Source organism: Siphateles boraxobius, unplaced genomic scaffold (genome assembly GCF_051911475.1).
Source record: "Siphateles boraxobius isolate OS27281-9 unplaced genomic scaffold, OSU_SipBor_1 290, whole genome shotgun sequence".
Taxonomy (NCBI): domain Eukaryota; kingdom Metazoa; phylum Chordata; class Actinopteri; order Cypriniformes; family Leuciscidae; genus Siphateles; species Siphateles boraxobius.
Window position 1 is genome coordinate 24,832 of NW_027508909.1, and position 20,169 is coordinate 45,000.

The 20,169-nt window shown below is 41.5% G+C and overlaps 1 protein-coding gene across 1 annotated transcript in view; it reads right to left on the reverse strand.

Annotated features, from left to right (window-relative positions):
• Positions 1-13,794: 13,794 nt before the first annotated feature.
• LOC143754071 (activin receptor type-2A-like) overlaps positions 13,795-20,169 on the reverse strand; it is a gene marked incomplete at its 5' end in the record, with an annotated part of 12,798 nt that continues 6,423 nt past the window's right edge. Inside the window, one exon of the mRNA XM_077246978.1 lies at positions 13,795-15,680. Coding sequence (XP_077103093.1) covers positions 15,486-15,680 — 195 coding nt within the window. The remainder of the gene's footprint in view (positions 15,681-20,169) is intronic.

Consider the following 20,169-nt stretch of genomic DNA (forward strand, 5'->3'; position numbering starts at 1 on the left):
GCACTATTGTATCACACACTATACCAATGCTTGTATCGAAATGACAATATCATGTGATTGATGATGTTTGAGGCTTCGAACTTCATGCAGTATTAGAAGGTCAGGGCAGCTGGTTTGAAAAAATTGGTGCTTTGCAACCCAACCTGATGCATACCCAGACAGCAAAATAGTGTCGACACAGATCCGAACCCATTTCTGGTACACATGGATTCCACATCTTCCAGATGTGGGCCGGATCTGGGCCGACACTACGTTGCTGTCTGGGTAAAAGGGAAATTATTATCCCGTAGAGGTCGGCTACCCGACCCGACCCTGAAGGGTCGCGAAAAAAATCACAAAAAAATTGTGACTGTTACACCTGTTCAAACACACCAAAGTTTCGTAATTGGTAAGTCTGTGCTTTTTCTCTTTCTTTTTTTTTTTCTTGTGTGCTGACGGCTAAGGGGGCCGCTGTGCCTTGGTAAAACTGTGTTTGTACATTGCTGAAAGCAATCATAAAATACAGCATATTTTAAAAACAAAAGGTATTTACATGTGAGAAACAGACCTCAGGTTCAGTTTGGGTCGGGTTCGGGCTTAAAATATACCCGTAATGGTCAGGTCAGGTCGGGTCGGGTTAAATGATTTCGGGTACGGGCTAGGTTCGGGCTTCAGTTTAAAGCCAATGCAGACCTCTATTATTCTGTCATTTCGAGGGCTGTCAGTAGGATTCAGTAGAATAGTTTTGAGTCAACTGTAAACTTAGCACCAGACAGAAAAGGAATGCACATCACACCTCTATTGCATTTAATCATGTTTCAACGCTGGGGTCTAGGAGATACCGAACTGACAGTGGCAGCTCCAGAGATTTTCTGTTGCAGGTGCTATGGGGTTGCTCAACACTTAAGGTGCTTTGAATTTTGGGGCGTTTCATTATGGAGGTTGCATCGGACCATCCTTGGTATATATATATATACACACTCGCGTACACGCCCGCATTAACTATACTCGATCCGCGACTATAAGCATATATATATATATATATATATATATATATATATACATACATACATACATACATACATACATACATACATAGGCATAATTTGCGGGTGGAACGGGTGGGACATGTCCCCACCACTTTTGAAACATCTCGCGGCACGGATGTACCAATACAAATAAATAAAACATCTCCAGTGAACTCTAGTTGAGCATTCATTTCGTTTGTTTGTTAAATAAGAGGCGATCTAAAATGTGTTGTTTTTGAAATCAAGTGACCAAAGTGCTTGTGTCCGGTGCTATCAGTGGCACGGATATAGTGTTCTGTTGTGACTCGCACACAGTATTCACACAGACGCGCGCTTCAATCTGTTGCGGAGAGACTCTCTATTCGTTACGGTCAAATCACAAAACATAATGCACAAAAAATGTGTCCCTGCTTGATATACAATCACTAATAAACAATCGGCTTTGATAAGGAAACAAAAAACCTATACTACTTAGTGGGGATTAGAAGCAAGAGCCTCTGACACGCTTGGCAAAAGTTTTGCCACTGGACCATTAAAGTACATATGTAGAATAGTCGGATCTATTTATTTATTCACGTGAAAATTCTAGCCACTAACCACAGGTATTAGATCTCATTAAACAACAAATAAAACACAATGTACTATTGTATACTATGTACACACACCTGTCCCACCCACTTTTTAAAATAAAGTTACGCCACTGTATATAAATATATATATGTAAAAGTATTCAACACAAGGACTATAGAATACAACATATATAAGCCTGCCAATGTAAACCTCTAAAAATGATATGGAAATGGGAAATAGTAACCATCTTTAGGATGGTTGCTAATATCACCTGCAGCACAAACCGTAACGTTAGCATCCTCAATTGAAACCGATTCTCCTTCGTCTTCATCCCCAGGATTTTCTTGTTCCTGGGGCTCTGTGACGACGAGCAGGGTATCTGCACCTTCACAGTCTTGTTTCCCTTTAGGTTGTGACTAGGAACGTGGACGCTTAGGGAGCAAAAAACGATCCATTTTGGTGTATTTTTTACTTTGCTAAATTTCCAAACTAAAACAAGCTGCCAAGGTCAAATGTTCACAGGGCGCTGTGCCCATTGGCCAAAGAAGATCACCTGTTTGGGCCTCATGTTATTTTAGACTAAATATATATTTTTAAAAATTATCATTTAATTCCCATTTTTAACAACATGAAAAAGAATATTCAAACATGACATTAAAATATAAATATAAAAAATTAACGACATTTCTTGGGGGTGCTAGGTGGTACAGCACCACCTAGCTCCTCCCTGGCGCCGCCACTGCGAACAGAACATAAGGGGTTAAACAGCTCACACAAATCAAGTCAAGTAACCTTTCTCCTCTGCCCAACGAACGAACAGTGTATGATTATGATTCAGACAGTATTACAGGTCAGAGATCAGATTGGATCGGAACATTATATTATGCAGTTCATCTGTAGGAAGACCGGAGTCAATACGCACGTATGGAGACGAGTTTGTTGAGGATCAGGGGAGACTCTAGTAGACACAATCTCTGCTGACACTTCAGGGATGCATTGTGGTCGTGTCCAGGCGCAGGTCCACCATCTGATCTGGATTCGGCCCAGGTCCGGTTGATTACAGTAAATCACGGAATAAACATAAAGACTAAAATTGGCATAGATACCATTCTTTTTATGATGTAGCGAGTACATCAGGTGCTATAGGAGGTGCCCCCGGTTCCGGCGGACCTAATTATGCAGCCTTATAATCATTTAACTGATTTGAATAATAGGAATCTATAGTGTTTTATATGTATGCTAGGTTGAAGAAATGTGTTTTAATCTAGATTTGAACTGACAGACTGTGTCTGCATCCCGGACAATGTTAGGAAGATTGTTCCAAAGTTTTGGTGCTAAATAGGAAAAGGATCTACCGCCAGCAGTCGATTTAGATATTCTAGGTATTATCAACTGGCCAGAACTTTGAGATCACAATAGACATGAAGGACTATAATGCGTTAAGAGCTCGCTCAAGTACTGGGGAGCTAAACCATTTAGTGCTTTGTAAGTAATCAGCAATATTTTAAAATTTATACGTTTTTTATTAGGGAGCCAATGTAGTGTTGACAGAACCGGGCTAATATGGTCGTACTTCCTGGTTCTGGTAAGAACTCTAGCGGCTGTGTTTTGGACCAGCTGTAGTTTGTTTATTAAGCGTGCAGGGCAACCACCCATAAGAGCATTACAATAATCTAGCCTTGATGTCATGAACAGATTAACTAATTGTTTATTACACAAAATATTTTTTCAACTACTCACGTCAATTATTCATTATGATCACATACTTTATATATAAAATGTAGCATCCCATTAACTGACAATCATAGAAACATTCACCAAACTATCTAGATAGTCAGCTTGCTGATGATTGTGGAATTTCAGTCTTGGTATGTTTGTCAGGCCACTAAGAAATATAGAGCTGAGTATCATCAGCGTAACCATGAAAACTACTGCCATGCTTCCAAATGATATCTCCTAAAGGTAGCATGTACAGAGTTAAAAGCAACTGTCCTAGTACTGAGCCTTGTGGTACTCCACTTGTGATCGATATGATACCTTTTCAATTACTGCTATTTGAACCATGCCAATGTTGTTCCAATTTTCAAGTCTATTTAAAAGAATGTTGTGGTTGATAGTATTAAATGCAGCACTTAGATCGAGTAGCACTAATAGAGAGATACAACCACGATCGGATGATACGAGCAAATCATTTGTAACTCTGATGAGATCTGTCTCAGTACTATGGTACGGTCTAAATCCTGACTGGAAATCCTTGCAGATACAATTTCTTTCTGAGAAGGATCACAGTTGTGAGGATACTGCCTTTTCTAGTATCTTTGACAGAAAATGGAGATTCAAGATCGGTCTGTAATTAACTAATTCTCTAGGATAAAGTTGTGGGGGGTTTTAAAATGAGAGGTTTAATAACAACCAGCTTGAAAATGTTCGGTATGTATCCAAATAACAATGATGAATTAATAATATTAAGAAGAGGATCTATAACTTCTGGAAGCATCTTTTTCAGTACCGTAGTAGGTATAGGGTCTAATATACATGTTGTTGATTTTAATGATTTAACAAGTTTAGACAATTATTCATCTCCTATAACAAAGAATGAATGAAATTGTTCCTCAGGGGATCTATAGCTCAATGTCTGATGTGATACCAGGGTCGGACTGGGACACAATTTCAGGCCGGGGTATCCTACACCCATCCAGGCCATGTTATGCACCCAAATAAAATTTAGAAACACGGACAACCCTGTTTTTTCCCCCCTAAATTACATTTATTTCACAGTATGACCATAACATAAAAACATTAACAACCGACCTAGAAGTAAAGCAGTCCTAATATCAAATGGGTCTGCTGCACATAACTGTAACGAGTCAGAAGGCTGAGGCAGATCCATTTGCAACTACTTTAATAACTCAAAGGCAGACAGAAATAAACTCAGGAATTCTTGGAGGATAACTCAAAGACACAGTCAGAAATAAACTCAGGAATAAATAAAAATAAATAAACTAAGCTTGCATATTAATAAGAGAGTATGCAACACACTAGAACTCAGGAGAGGGCGCTCGTGGTTGAGAAATGATGGACTCAGGGAGACTGGACGCCGTAACAGAGCCCCCTCCCTGCGAGCGACTCCTGGCGCGAGGATGCTGACGACGGCGGGGTCTGCCACGAGCACGAGGTGCAGGTTTGTCAGGATGAGTACGGTGAAACTCTTGAGTGAGTGAGGGATCCAGAATGTCAGCAGAGTTGACCCAAGACCGTTCCTCTGGACTGGAGCCCTCCCAGTCAACCAAATACTGCAGAAATCCCCCCCGACGTCTGGAATCCAGTAGCTGATGAACACGGTAGGCTTCCTCACCCTCCACAATGATGGCTTGGGAGGACTGCTCAGCGGATTCTCCCCTCCTTTCCTCAGGGGGAGGTGTGGCGGGTTTGAGTAGTGAGACATGGAAAGTGGGAGATATTCGCAGATGCCTGGGCAGAGCTAAACGGAAGGATACTGGAGTTATCTGACGCAAGATCTTGTAAGGCCCCATAAATCTTGTACTGAGCTTCTTGCAAGGAAGGTTTAGACGCAAATTACGCGTGGATAACCATACCCATTGACCTGGCTGATACTCTGGGTTGGGACGGCGGTGACGATCAGCCTGCCTCTTACCACGGTTGACAGCCCGCTGAAGGTGTGTATGAGCCAGATTCCAGGTCTCCTCGCTCCGATTTAGCCAGTCATTAACTGCGGGAACGTTCGTGGGCTCACCAGACCAGGGAAACAGGGGTGGTTGAAATCCGAGAACACACTGGAACGGAGTCAAGCCCGTGGAGTGTTTCTGAATGGAGTTTTGTGCATATTCTGCCCACATCAGATACCGGCTCCAGTCCTTCTGATGGAGTTGGCAGTAGGACCGGAGGAAACGGGAGATCTCCTGGTTGAGTCGTTCTACCTGACCGTTGGCCTGAGGATGGTAGCCGGAGGTAAGACTCACGTTAACTTGGAGCATTTGGAAGAAGGCAGACCAGACTCGGGAAGTGAATTGAGGACCCCTGTCCGAGACGATGTCTTCAGGCAGACCATAAAACCGGAATACTAGATTACAGAGGTGTTCAGCTGTTTGCAGGGCTGTAGGAAGCTTACTGAGGGGTATGAGGCGGCAGGCCTTGGAGAAGCGGTCGATTACAGTGAGGATAGTGGTGTGTCCATCAGATGGTGGCAGATCCGTAATAAAATCGATAGCAATATGAGACCAGGGTCGTTGAGGTATGGGCAGTGGTTGAAGTAAACCGGCAGGCATGAGATGGGAAGCTTTCTGGGTATTACAGGTTAGGCATTGGTGAACGAACCGACTGGCATCCTGGGACAAGGTGGACCACCAGAAGCGATTCTGAAGGAGATGGATGGTGGAGGTGATACCCGGGTGTCCGGAACTGGGCAGGGCATGAACATGCTTAAGCACTTCTTCTCGGAGAGCTTCGGGAACATAGAGCCTCCCCGGGGGGCATTCTGGAGGAGTCTCGGAGTCAGCGTTGGCCAGTTCGAGTTCGGTCTCGATGTCCCACCGTATGGGACTGATGATCAGATCAGGATTGAGTATGGTTTCTGGAGTCTGGATGGTTACCTCAGAATCAAACTGACGAGACAAGGAATCCGCCTTGACGTTCCTCGAGCCCGGACGATAGGTGACAGTGAACTGGAAGCGAGAAAAGAACAGAGACCACCTGGCCTGACGGGGATTCAGCCGTTTAGCCGAGCGCAGGTACTCCAAGTTCTTGTGATCAGTCAGAACGATGAAAGGGTATGTGGAGCCCTCCAGCCAGTGCCTCCACTCTTCAAAGGCTGCCTTCATGGCCAGCAACTCACGATCACCCACATCGTAATTCCTCTCCGCAGGACTGAGCTTCCTGGAATAATAGGCGCAGGGGTACAGTTTGGGAGGCGATCCTTGACGCTGAGACAGCACTGCACCCAGGCCGGTACTCGAGGCGTCCACTTCAACCACAAAAGGTGACTCTGGATCAGGATGATGCAGGATGGGGGCTGAGGTAAAAGCCTGTTTGAGACAGTTAAAGGCCCGGGCAGCCTCTTCACTCCAAGGCAGACGAGAAGTACCCTTGCGAACCAGCGCGGGTAAGGGGTGCCGCCACCGTGCTGAACCCTCTGATAAAGCGGCGATAAAAGTTTGCGAACCCTAGGAAGCGCTGCAGCTCCTTCAGAGTAGTGGGCTGGGACCACTCCACCACTGCCCTTACTTTGCCATCATCCATAGCCACACCCTCCGGACTGATGATGTAGCCCAAGAACGAGGTAGAGGTTTGGTAGAAGTCACACTTCTCCATTTTCGCATAGAGCTGATACTGGATGAGCCTCTGTAGCACAGCACGAACGTGTTGGACATGAGCTTCTAGGGAGTCAGAGTAGACCAGAATGTCGTCAATATAGACGATGACGTGGCGTTGGAGCATGTCTCGGAACACGTCATTAATGAAAGATTGGAATACAGCTGGACTGTTGGAAAGCCCGAACGGCATAACCAAGTATTCATAGTGCCCGGTACACGTAGAAAAGGCCGTCTTCCACTCATCCCCTTCGCGGATACGAACCAGGTTGTATGCACTTCGCAGGTCCAGCTTGGTATAGTATCTTGCTTTACGGAGCAGCTCCAGTGCAGCCGGAACCAGAGGCAGAGGATAGCGAAATTTGACGGTGCAATCGTTGAGCGCTCTGTAATCAATACATGGTCGGAGTCCTCCATCCTTCTTCTGAACGAAGAAAAATCCGGCTGAGGCGGGAGAAGTGGATGGTCGAATGAAACCCTTGGCGAGCTCCTCCTCAATGTATTTCTGCATGGCTTCAGTCTCGGGTTGAGACAGAGGGAAGATGCGCCCCTTAGGCGGTGTGGCGTCAGGCAAGAAGTCAATGGCGCAGTCGTAGGAGCGGTGAGGCGGCAGCTTAGTGGCCTTAGACTTACTGAAGGCTTCCGCCAGGTCGTGGTACACAGCGGGGAGGCGATTCAGCGCGGTGTCACCGGGGGTCTCTCGGATGCTCCTCACTGGAAGTGGCTGAATAGAGGACAGGCAGTTGGAGAAGCAGCTTTTTCCCCAGCTGATGATCTGGCCGGAGGTCCATTGCAGCAGTGGATCATGCTTACGGAGCCAGGGCAACCCCAAAATCACGGGAGTGTGAGGAGCTTGAAGGATATAGAATTGAATCAATTCGCTATGTAGCAGCCCGGTGCGCATACACAACTCTTGAGACAGGTGAGTGACGTGACCGGTGCCCAGCGGTCTACCGTCCACAGCCTCGACAGAAAGGGGAGAAATGCATGGAATTAGAGTAATCCTATGTAGGTTAGCAAATTCTTGTGACATGAAGTTCCCAGCAGCGCCAGAATCCAACAATGCCGATGTGGAAACGGATTTACCATTGACAGTTAATTCTATGGGCACTACAACACATGACTTAGGATTTAAACAGTCAAGGGTTAGACTCACCGCAGCACTCTCTCTGTTGGCACACCGACGTGGACAGTTTTGACGAACGTGACCTTCCCCTCCACAGTACAAGCATAGTCTCTGTGATCGGCGACGTTCTCTTTCCTCATCTGAAATATGAAACGAGTTGATTTGCATGGGTTCACCTGAATCAGAAGGCATGGAACCGTGGTACCGTGGCGCAGGAAAACTGCGAGAGGAGGTAGAGGGGCGCATGCCAGCGCGGCGTGAGCGCATCAGGTTATCAATCTGAATGGCGAGTTGAGCATATTGGTTGAAATCCCTTCCTTCATCGCGGCAAGCCAGCTCTGCCTGTAACACGTGACTCAGACCACGCCGGAAAATCACTTTGAGGGAATCATCAGTCCAGTTAGTTTGCGCGGCAAAAGTGCGAAATTCTAGTGCATACTCAGCTGCAGAATTACGTCCTTGCGTGAGTTCCAGTAGCAAATCCTCCGCTCCCTTCCCCTCTTTGGAATGTTCGAAGACGGCCCGGAATTCCTGAAGAAACGCGTCGTACGAGCGGAATGCAGTGCCATCCGTTCTCCAAACGGCCGTCATCCAATCCAGTGCGCGGCCGGTCAGCAGGGAGGAGACGAAATGGATCTTGCTGGCGTCCGTTGGGTGTTGAGAAGGCTGTTGGCTCAGAAACAGAGAACATTGAAGGATGAATCCCTTGCATTTACCTGGATTACCGTCAAACTTTTCCGGTAACGCGAGTCGAGGGCTCGCGGTGGTCTGTAGTGGAGACATCGGCGCCGGCGACGGAGAGACAGAATCAGAAGAAGCGCCCGAGGAAGAGGTACGTAGAGCTTGTACAGCCTTTACCAGTTCCTCCGTCACAGCTGTAAGACGTGTAAGCTGATGGTAATGGGAAGCCAGTTGCGAGGCTTGTGAGTTGAACGCTGCGGCTAATGCGGTCATAGTTGCTGGATCCTCGTGTGGCGAAGTATTCTGTAACGAGTCAGAAGGCTGAGGCAGATCCATTTGCAACTACTTTAATAACTCAAAGGCAGACAGAAATAAACTCAGGAATTCTTGGAGGATAACTCAAAGACACAGTCAGAAATAAACTCAGGTAGCCACTGATGAGGTTGCGCAGGCAGCAGGGTGAAATCAGGCTGGAAGACGGAGGCAGGCGGCGTGCATGCAGCAAACTGGAACAGGCATAAAGGTCTTGGCAGGCGTCTTGAATCAGTGTCCGGATCAGGCAGAGGGTCGAGAGGATGGCTGCAGGCAATCAGAGTAGGTTAGTATAGCGAGGATCAGAAATACGGGTAATCTTGATACACAGAAACGGCTCGGACATGCACACATAGAGAGGCAATACTTCGCAATGAACACTGAGTCAATGAGGCAGATAAAGGCTGAGCAATGATTAATGCAGAACAGGTGGAGGTAGTCACAGCGCAGATGATGCATATTAATAAGAGAGTATGCAACACACTAGAACTCAGGAGAGGGCGCTCGTGGTTGAGAAATGATGGACTCAGGGAGACTGGACGCCGTAACAATAACGTTATACAAGCATTTACTTTTGAAGTCCAAAGCTGTTTCTACCTCTCTACTTCTCACTCATAAATGTATATAAACTGCAGAATAGAGGTTTTACACAAATATGTTAGCTCAGAAGGTCAGCAGGTTGCATAAGACTTTTTAATAAAATACATTAAATACATTTTATAAAATTTATTAATAAAATTATTAATACAAATATTTTTATAACCTTATTAAATCTATGCATCATCTTTCATGTCAAATTCTTACATTTGATCAATAAATTCAGTCATAATAATAAGACACTATAGGGCTGTTAGTTACCCATCAAATTAAATAATTTGCACTGCAAAATTACAACTGCAATATATAATGTTATGAGATGTTTTAAATAAATGTTTGAATATACAAATAAAAAAAATGCAAAATGGTTCATGTAGGTTGTCTACAAACCGAAAGGTTGGTGGTTCGATCCCCGGTTCCACCTGACCAAGTGTTGAGGTGTCCATGAGGAAGACAACTAACCCCAGCTGCTCCCGACGAGCTGATGACACCTTGCATGGCTGACCGCCGTCGGTGTATGAATGACTGAGTGAATGGGTGAATGAGAGCCATATATGTAAAGCGCTTTGGTGGCCATTGGGTCTGTGAAAGCGCTATATAAATGCAGTCCATTTACCATATTGAGTTATTCATACAAAAGATTTGTTCAAAACACTGAATCATTCAGTAACACAATATCGCACTGCTGTTGCTTTCCTTTGGAACTATTTTCGTCGGTGAAATAGAACAAAAACAGTTAATATTGTTTGTGTCTAAAATGTAAGTAACAATAATAAATATTAACTACGCTACTTGTTTACTGAACAATATATTCAATGTAACATTTCCAATCGTGATAATATTCAGCTAAATAGCTCCTTTAATTGTGTTATATTATGTTAAACTAAATCATATGTTATAAAAAAAAGACAATTAGAATTTTTACCTCAGATTTCTTCTGTGAGTGTTCTGTGTGCTGTTTCACTCATTTGTTTTGATTTCTCCTCGAATGTAGATGATAGTAATAGGGGCGCTATTGCTTACATTTGCTAGCAGTTCAATTCTAAGTTAACGAAGAAAAAAGTAACGTTACAGTAGGCTATTTACAGATGAAACTGACCTGCACTTGAAGCCCTGAACAGGACAGTAATTTTGGAGTGCTTTCTTTTTCTTTTTCCTTTCCCTCTCTGCTCGAGAGCTCTGCTCCACCTGGCCGTTTTCTCTCCATCATCGGGTGATCCTCGCATGTTTTGTTTAACCGTTTGGCTGAGGCATAAAGTCGAATCGTAGCCTTGCCAGTCAAGACTAACAGATTTGTGATTTTATTTTTTATTATTTTTATTATGACGAATTCGAAAATTATCACTGGTAAAGGTAGTAACATAAAAATATATATAAAAAAAAAAACGCTGGCTGGCAGCAGGCCAAATTAGTCGCCAGGCCACCGGGAAATCTCCCGCTGCTCCCGATGGCCAGTCCGGGCCTGTGTGATACTGTAGTAGATGGTTGCATGGTTATTATTTTATCTCTGATAGTATCAATCTCGCAAGTAATAAAAATCATAAAGTCATTACTGCAGTGCTGTTTGGAAATGTCCGAACCTATTGCAGCTTTATTTCATATATTTTATTGAAGTATTCTTTATTTACTGTAAATATTTTATACAAGTGCTTGTTTTCTTCTAAGATAGTCAAAAAGATTATTAAAACATAAAAAAAATAAACATCCTTTACCAAGCTTGCATTTTTATAGTTTATATTTTAAAACATTTTCAGTTATATATATATATATTGTTTATATATTGTTTTAGTAAATAAAATGTATGGTTTATGTTATGTTTTTATTACCTTTTTTTGTGGAATAATTATTTATACAGACCCCATAATGTGTATTATTGAAAATAGGCTCAATAATGATTTTGTGATGATTTAAAGGTGGTGAATAAGTTCAAACAGATCATCATCATTCATTAAAGAAAAAGGGAGAATAAAGAACATTTCTTTATATTAAAAAAGGAGAGAGAATCACATGTAAATCAGTGACTTTGGGCCTGCAAACATTAGGACAATAAAAAGTCAAGTCAAGTCAAGTCAAATATATTTATATAGCGCTTTTCACAATACAGATTGTATCAAAGCTGCTTCACAGTATCAATCAAAACAACTTAATGTTTGTTTATTACTGGAAAAAAGACATCCAAGTTTGGTAGAGCTGATCAATGGTATGATTGGTTAATTAATTTGAATATCCCCAACTGAGCAAGCCAAAGGCAACAGTGGCAAGGAACCGAAAAACTCCATCCAGTGACCTAATGGTGTCCTAACACCCCATCAGGTGACCCAATGGAGAAAAAAAACCTTGGGAGAACCCAGGCTCAGTCGGGGGCCAGTTCTCCTCTGGCGTTTATGAACTAGAGGCCGAATTTACAGTAACTGTAAGATAAAAAATTTATATGAATGCCTGGCTAAATAGATGCGTCTTCAGTCTAGTTTTAAACTGGGAGAGCGAGTCTGAGCAACGAACAATATCAGGAAGGCTATTCCAGAGCTTCGGAGCTAAATGTGAAAATGCTCTGCCTCCTTTGGTGGATCTGGATATCCTAGGAATGACCAGAAACCTCGAATCTAGTGATCTTAAAGAGCGCGATGGATTGTAAGGCGATAGAAGATCCGTTAAATAGACTGGAGCTAAACCATTTAGAGCTTTATAAGTCAAAAGCAATACCTTGTAATTAATACGGAACTTTATAGGTAACCAATGAAGTGATGATAAAATCGGTGTTATATGATCATATTTTCTTAATCTAGTAAGAACTCTAGCGGCTGCATTTTGGACTAACTGTAGCTTGTTTATTGAAGATGCAGGACAACCAGCTAATAAAGCATTACAGTAATCTAGTCTCGAGGTCATGAATGCATGAACTAACTTTTCTGCATCAGAGACTGATAGCATATTACGTAACTTAGCAATGTTTCTAAGGTGGAAAAAGGCTGTTTTTGTAACATATGAAATATGCTTTTCAAAAGACAGGTTGCAGTCTAATGTAACACCCAGGTCTTTTACTGTAGCGGATAGAGTAACAGGGCATCCTACTATGTTAAAGTCGTGCTGTGAAAGGTTTTGTGGACGGTTTTTAGAACCGATAAGTATTACCTCTGTCTTGTCTGGATTTAATAAAAGAAAATTATGCGTCATCCAATCTTTTATATCTTTAACACAATCTGTCAATTTGGATAATTTAGCGTATTCATCTGGCCGTGAGGAAATATATATTTGAGTGTCATCAGCATAACAATGGAAACTAATTCCATGTTTCCTTAGAATATTACCAAGTGGCAGCATATATATTGAGAATAATAAAGGGCCTAACACAGATCCCTGCGGCACTCCATAGTTTGCCGAAGTTATAATCGATTTTTCTCCATTTAAGTAGACGAAATGGTAGCGGTCAGATAAGTATGACCTGAACCAGCTTAATGCTTGTCCTTGAACACCAGTGTAATTTTGCAGTCGATCTAAGAGTATTGTGTGATCTATAGTATCGAACGCAGCACTAAGATCAAGTAAAACTAGTACTGAGATACAGCCTTGGTCCGAAGCTAAAAGTAAATCATTTGTGATTCTAACAAGCGCAGTTTCAGTGCTATGATGTGGCCTGAATCCAGACTGAAACTTTTCATAGATGTCGTTTTCTTGCAAGAAAGAGCCGAGTTGAGCGGACACAACTTTTTCTAATATTTTTGACATAAATGGAAGATTCGAAATGGGTCTGTAATTTGCTAGGTTATTTGGATCTAATTGTGGTTTCTTAATAAGAGGTTTTATAACTGCCAGCTTGAACGTTCTTGGAACATGACCTAAAGATAAAGATGAGTTAATAATATTGAGAAGAGGCTCTTCCACTACAGGTAACACTTCTTTCAGTAGTTCAGTTGGTATAGGATCTAATAAACATGTTGTTGTTTTAGATGAAGTGATAAGTTTATTTAACTCTTTTTGTTCTATGGTTGTAAAGCATTGTAATTGTTCTTGCGGGGTAATAATTGCGGCCGAATTATAAGGCGCGAGCAAAGATCGAACGTTTACGATTTTGATTCTGATGCTTTCAATTTTCTCGGTGAAGAAGTTCATGAAATCATTACTACTAAACTGTAACGAGTAAAAAGTTGTATAAGCAGTAAAATGCAGTAAAATGTTTTGGAATAATTTCTTTATAAATGACTGTTTTTGATTAGTGACACCAAAAAGAACAGAGCAACATCATGCTAGTCTAATAATTTAAAAACAAAAATAATATTTACATTATTCATTTCCTGTACACGTGTTTTGCTGGGGGAATTACAGATTGTTCTGAAATGTCTTTAACAAACCCATTTGCAACCAACAGTTGGTTTGTTTGTTAACGCATTCAGGGCAACAATAACCTCCATTTGTTTTCACAGTACTGAGAATTTGTCACATTATTAATGAAATAAATAGAAACTACAGTTGCAATTGCTGCTGCATGTCGGTTGCATAATTGCTGTGAGTGAGCAGAATCCTGCCTCCCTGAATACTGCTGTAGTGTTTCAGAAAGAGATGATGAAAGAGAGACGCTTTACAGCGGCAGGAGAATGTGGAGTTATACAGATTTTACAGCCCTGAAAGATGTGATTGCGTACAAATACTGTCATTAAAGGGGCCTATCATCATTTATTTTGTTCCCCCCGAAGGTCCACTTATAATGCATGTCAAGGTTTTTTTCCTACTACACTTTTGTTTTCAATGTAAACATCTCTTCATGTGAAATGAGTAAAATGAGTGTGTCTGCTGTGGGTTCAATCTAGTTTTTAACTGCTCCATCCTTCAATAACAGCCTCTTTGTGAAGATGCATCAGATCGACAGATTCATAAATCAATCTGCACAGAAATGTGTCGCTCAGACTGAAATGATCAGGGATCTTTTTGAAAAACATGAGCTGCTTGTTTCTAACTTAAGGCTCTGCAGCGCCACAGCACAAGCTTTTACACACTTAACGACATTTTACTCTCATATTAATTTCTGCTGGTGATCAGACTGTTAGACATCATGACTGGGTGGCACAAGTTTCCAAACACTGAGTAGGTGTTATTAACGTGTCGCGTTCATACATTGATGTTCACATCAGAAAGTTGAAGTGCAGAACGAGTTGTTTTCACAGCATGGGGTTAAAATGAACTCTCCAGCTCTCTCAGTTTCACTGCAAATGATGTATCACTAACATGGAAAATTGTGTTTAACACAAATGTAAAATGCATTTGCACAGGTGGCAAAAATGTCTGGCTAGTAAATTTTCCAAATTCATCCACTATTGGCAGATGTTATTATTGGACCCTGGATTCTGTGATTCAGTAACGCGAACATCTCCTCATGATACGACCCCTACAGAAGAGTTTTGTGATGGCATGTAATGAAGCAGAGATGTGAAACACTACCATGTGTTACAGATACTCGTCTCGCCTCTGTAGCAGCTACTCAGATAAAAGCATGATAAATCAAAATGAGGTATTCCTGTTTAGGGAGGTTTATGGTTATTTCAGCACTAATTCCTCAGTGTGTGATTCACGGCTGAATGGCAGACATTCAGAATTGTCTTGTATTGGCATGACTGCAATGATTTGCAGAAATGAACAGCAAGTGCAGTCCAGAGTTTTGCACTTTTCATACTAAAATCGGTTGGTCTTCTTACAAAACAGAAAAGTCTTTCCTTTATGCATAAAATAAGTTTTGGTGCAAACACGGATGTGTCTTATCTCCTTGGGTCATGAGTTCCTCCTTGAGTTTTTCCACTCGTTTTGCATGGAACAATTAAACTTTAGTTCGCTTTTCTCTCTCACACGTCTTTCACGCGCTGCGAAAGAACAGCATCATAGGCTGGATTCTTTAGGGGGGAAGTCCAGGTTGGTAACCATGGTGACGACAGAGAGGGTGTCGTCGGGGGCGATGAGGTTGGTGTTGCGTTGCATTGAGATGATGCGTTCCTCGACACATCCCGCAGACAGACGAGCCTCGGCCTCGTGATCCCAACACTCTTCTATAGTCTCACAGAGCATCGCCAGACCCTACAGGACAGAAAGCCAGTCAGACTATTCACATGAACAAAATGATCAGCAAGATTTCAGATCTTCCTAGAGCATGTGGAGCTTCAATGGGAGCAAGAAAATCTGACTAATTGTATAAAAATTCAAAAAATTATTGCAAAATATATAATATAATAATAAAAGTCATATGACCAAAATTATTCAATGACTTATATTTGATTAGTCCTCTTAAAATAGAGAATCTCAAATATTTCTTACATATTTTTATAACTGTATTTCTCAAAATACAGTAGCTTTTTCTAACTACTAACTACTTTTTACGAACAATGTGTTTTTACAGAGTTGCCAACTTTTGAGTTTTGCTTGGAGTGAGATTTGTTGACGGGTGGGGGGGGGTTTGAACTGACGCGCTACAGCGATCTGTCACATTTACAGGTGCCAAACTGCACATCTGACAGCTGAGAATATGTTCCATATCAAAAGTAACATTCTCTGTCTAGTCCAGGGGTCTCCCACCTTTTTTCATTTGAGAGCTACTTTTTAAAAAGATACGGCCGAGAGCTACTCATGTAATACAATACTTTAATCTCTTAAATAATGTCTCATAACTCTCATATTAACAACTATCTAAACTGTTTTAGACCTAAAGGTGTTTTTGTAGGCCTATATATGTCACCCTTAAATGTCAGAGAAAATAACAGAATCAGAGATACATTTTTTTAAAGAAAATTGTACTTTGCATATTATACTGAAAAAACAAAACATAATTATAGTTGATTTTATAGTGCATCTTAACTAGAGATGAAATGGCATGGAAATTTCATTTCATTATTATAGTGACCAAAATGATCAGTTATCACAGAATCCTGTTCAAAAAGTACTAATACTATAAAATCAATTCACCAAGTTTTATGTCGAAAACCAGCAAATAACAAATATAATTAGCATTAATATGCACTTTTTGTTTACATAAACATTAAAATAACAACATTAAAAATGATGGCCAGATTTTAAAGGAGTACTGGACATGTTATCTACTGGTATGTAGCCTACAAGTTCAAATAAAGTTTTGACAAAAAAGATTTATAAAAAGAAACCTTCCATATTTTACCTTTTAATAATTTTTATAAAAAGAATGAGTCAAAAAAGATAAATTACTGACGTTGACAATGCACATTAGCTTATCTTTTATTATTAATAGTAAAATTCGGTCCGATTTTCCCGTGGCGTCTGTCGTTGCTATGCAACCATGCACTGCGCTCTCCACAATGACAAAGAAGTTTTAGTAGCTAGTGGAGTTTTTCATCTCGCTGCGCCTGGAAAAAATGAGCGTGTCGCTTCAATTATGAGCTTCCTACATTTGAAATAACGAACTTGAGCGCGCAAAAGGCGCGATATGTGAACGGCCACGAGCTACTGTAGCTCGCGAGCGACGTGTTGGAGACCCCAGTCGGTGTCAGTGTCCTCTTTGTCCGCGTGAGAAAATGCAGTGGTCCAATCAGTAGTTAAGAGCCTGAATTTGCTTATAGTAATTCGGAAATTAGTGCAAATGAGTGAAAAAAAAATACAGCACAGAAGAATGTCTAATTTAGCGTGAGATTTCTTTGTTGAGCGTGAGACCATGAGATTGAGGCTGAATGCGTGAGAGTTGGCAACCCTGTTTTTATTGCTCACTAAAACAACAGAATTTTTTTTTCGTTATTCAAAATAAATCTGAAATCTTTTTGTGTGTGTGTGTGTGTGTGTGTGTGCGAATGTGTGTGATGAGTGTGTGAGTGTGAGTGAGTGTATGTGTGTGTGTGCATGTGCGAATGTGTGTGATGTGTGTGTGAGTGTGAGTGAGTACGTGTGTGTGTGTGTATGTGCGAATGTGTGTGATGAGTGTGTGAGTGTGAGTGAGTGTGTGTGTGTGTGCATATGCGAATGTGTGTGATGAGTGTGTGAGTGTGAGTGAGTGTGTGTGTGTGTGCATATGCGAATGTGTGTGATGAGTGTGTGAGTGTGTGTGAGTGTTTGTGTGTGTGTGCATGTGCGAATGTGTGTGATGAGTGTGTGAGTGTGTGTGAGTGTTTGTGTGTGTGTGCATGTGCGAATGTGTGTGATGAGTGTGTGAGTGTGAGTGAGTGTGTGTGTGTGTATGGCAAGCCGTTTTAACTTTTATTCATTTCCAGGATATGAATTCTTGATATCAACAATTCAATTTTAACTAGTTAAAATTATAGTTATTGATATCAGGAATTAGATTTATACTAGTAACAATGGCAATTTTTGATATCAGAAATTACATTTCCACTAGTAACAATGCTAATTCTTGATATCAACAATCACATTTTTACTAATTAAAATGCTCATTCTAGATATCAAGAATTGTATTTCAACTAGTAAAAACTATAATTCTTGATATCTGTAATTGTATTTTCACTAGTGAAATGTCACCATAGGCTGCCATTCAAAATCAATTGTTGATATCAATAATTGATTTCTTACTAGTTGCAATTCCAATTTCACATATCAGAAATACAATTCTTACTAGTAAAAACCTTTATTTTTGACATCAATAATTCCATTTTCACTAGTGACTATGTTAATTTCTGATATCATGAATGTGATTGTTACTAGTAAGAAAGCCATTTTAGATATCTGAAATAATATTGATATCAGAAATACATTTTCAGATATCAAAAATGAAAGTTTTTACTAGTAGCAATTAAATTGTTGATATCAAGAATAGACATTTCAACTAGTGACAATTGAATTATTGATATCAGGAATTCACATTCTTACTAGTAACAATGTAATTATTGATATGAAAAATTATATTTCTACTAGTAAGAAATCAATTGTTGATATCAACAATTAATTTTGAATGGCAGCCTATGGTGACATTTCACTAGTGAAAATACAATTACAGATATCAAGAATTCAATTGTTGATATCAAGAATTCAATTGTTGATATCAAGAATTAAATTGTTGATATCAATAATTAAATTGTTGATATCAAAAATGTAATTGTTGATATCAAAAATGTAATTGTTGATATCAAAAATGTAATTGTTGATATCAAAAATGAGTTCAAGATGGCGCCGAGTATGGCTGCTGCGTTGCGAGCTCCGTCACAACATGGTAGTTTTTTGTTTGTTCTGTTTACAGTTCTTTTGTTTTTTGTCTCGGATGTTGTCTGTCTTATTCAGTACGACATACAAACACTTTTGGACATTGGTTCCGCAATCGAACACCGAAAACCGGACTTTCATTTCTTCAGTGATGCCCCGCTGTTTACAAACACGGCAGCGGAGCCCTTTGTCTGGGCAGCTTGGCCACGGAAACGCAGCCGGAGAAGGGGAAGAAGAGCCGGCGTTCTCGTCAGAGTAAGACGGCGTGCAAATCGACCCCCGCTTCCCAGTATTCTGCTAGCAAACGTTCAGTCTCTAGACAACAAGCTCTGTGAGTTGAGAGCGCGGATCTCTTTCCAACGGGAGACGAGGGACTGCTGCATTATCTGCCTTACAGAAACTTGGATGTCTGCTGAGATTCCAGACTCGGCCATCGAAACCGCGGGGTTCTCAGTGCACCGAGCGGATAGAGTTAAAGACCTCTCAGGTAAAAGCAGAGGTGGGGGTGTATGTTTTATGATCAACAAATCCTGGTGTGATCAGAGGCACGTACATTCTATCAAGTCTTTCTGCTCTCCTGATCTGGAATTTCTCATGCTTCTGTGTCGACCATTCTGGCTACCGAGGGAATTCACAGCGGTCATTATCACGGCTGTGTACATTCCCCCACAAGCCGACACAGACCGGGCACTAAAGGAACTGTATGGGGAAATAAGCGAGCAGGAAACCGCGCACCCTGAGGCCGCGTTCATTGTGTCCGGGGACTTTAACAAAGCCAACTTCAAGAAAATAGCACCTAAATACCACCAACACATAAACTTTAACACACGAGGGGACCGGGTTTTGGATCATTGCTACTCCCCTTTCCGGGATGGCTACAAATCCCTCCCCCGCCCACCTTTTGGCAAATCGGATCACTCTTCCGTTCTCCTTCTGCCCGCTTACAGGCAGAAACTGAAACAGGAAACACCCGCCCTCAAAACGATCCAGTGCTGGTCGGACCAATCAGACTCTATGCTTCAGGACTGTTTTGATCACGCGGACTGGGAGATGTTCCGGTCGGCCTCTGATGACGACATCGAGGCTTATGCTGACAGCGTAACATGTTTCATCAGGAAGTGCGTAGAAGACGTTGTTCCGATCAAAACAATACGGATTTACCCGAACCAGAAACCATGGATTAATGGCGATGTTCGTGCAGCACTCAACGCGCGGACCTCCGCTTTTAACTCCGGGAGTGCGGAGGAGCAAAAACAAGCAAGTTATGCCCTCCGAAAAACTATCAGAGCAGCAAAACGCCAATTCAGGGACAAGATTGAAGGACAGTTCAACACCACCGACTCTAGAAGCATGTGGAAGGGAATTAATAGCATTACGGACTATAAAGGAAACATAA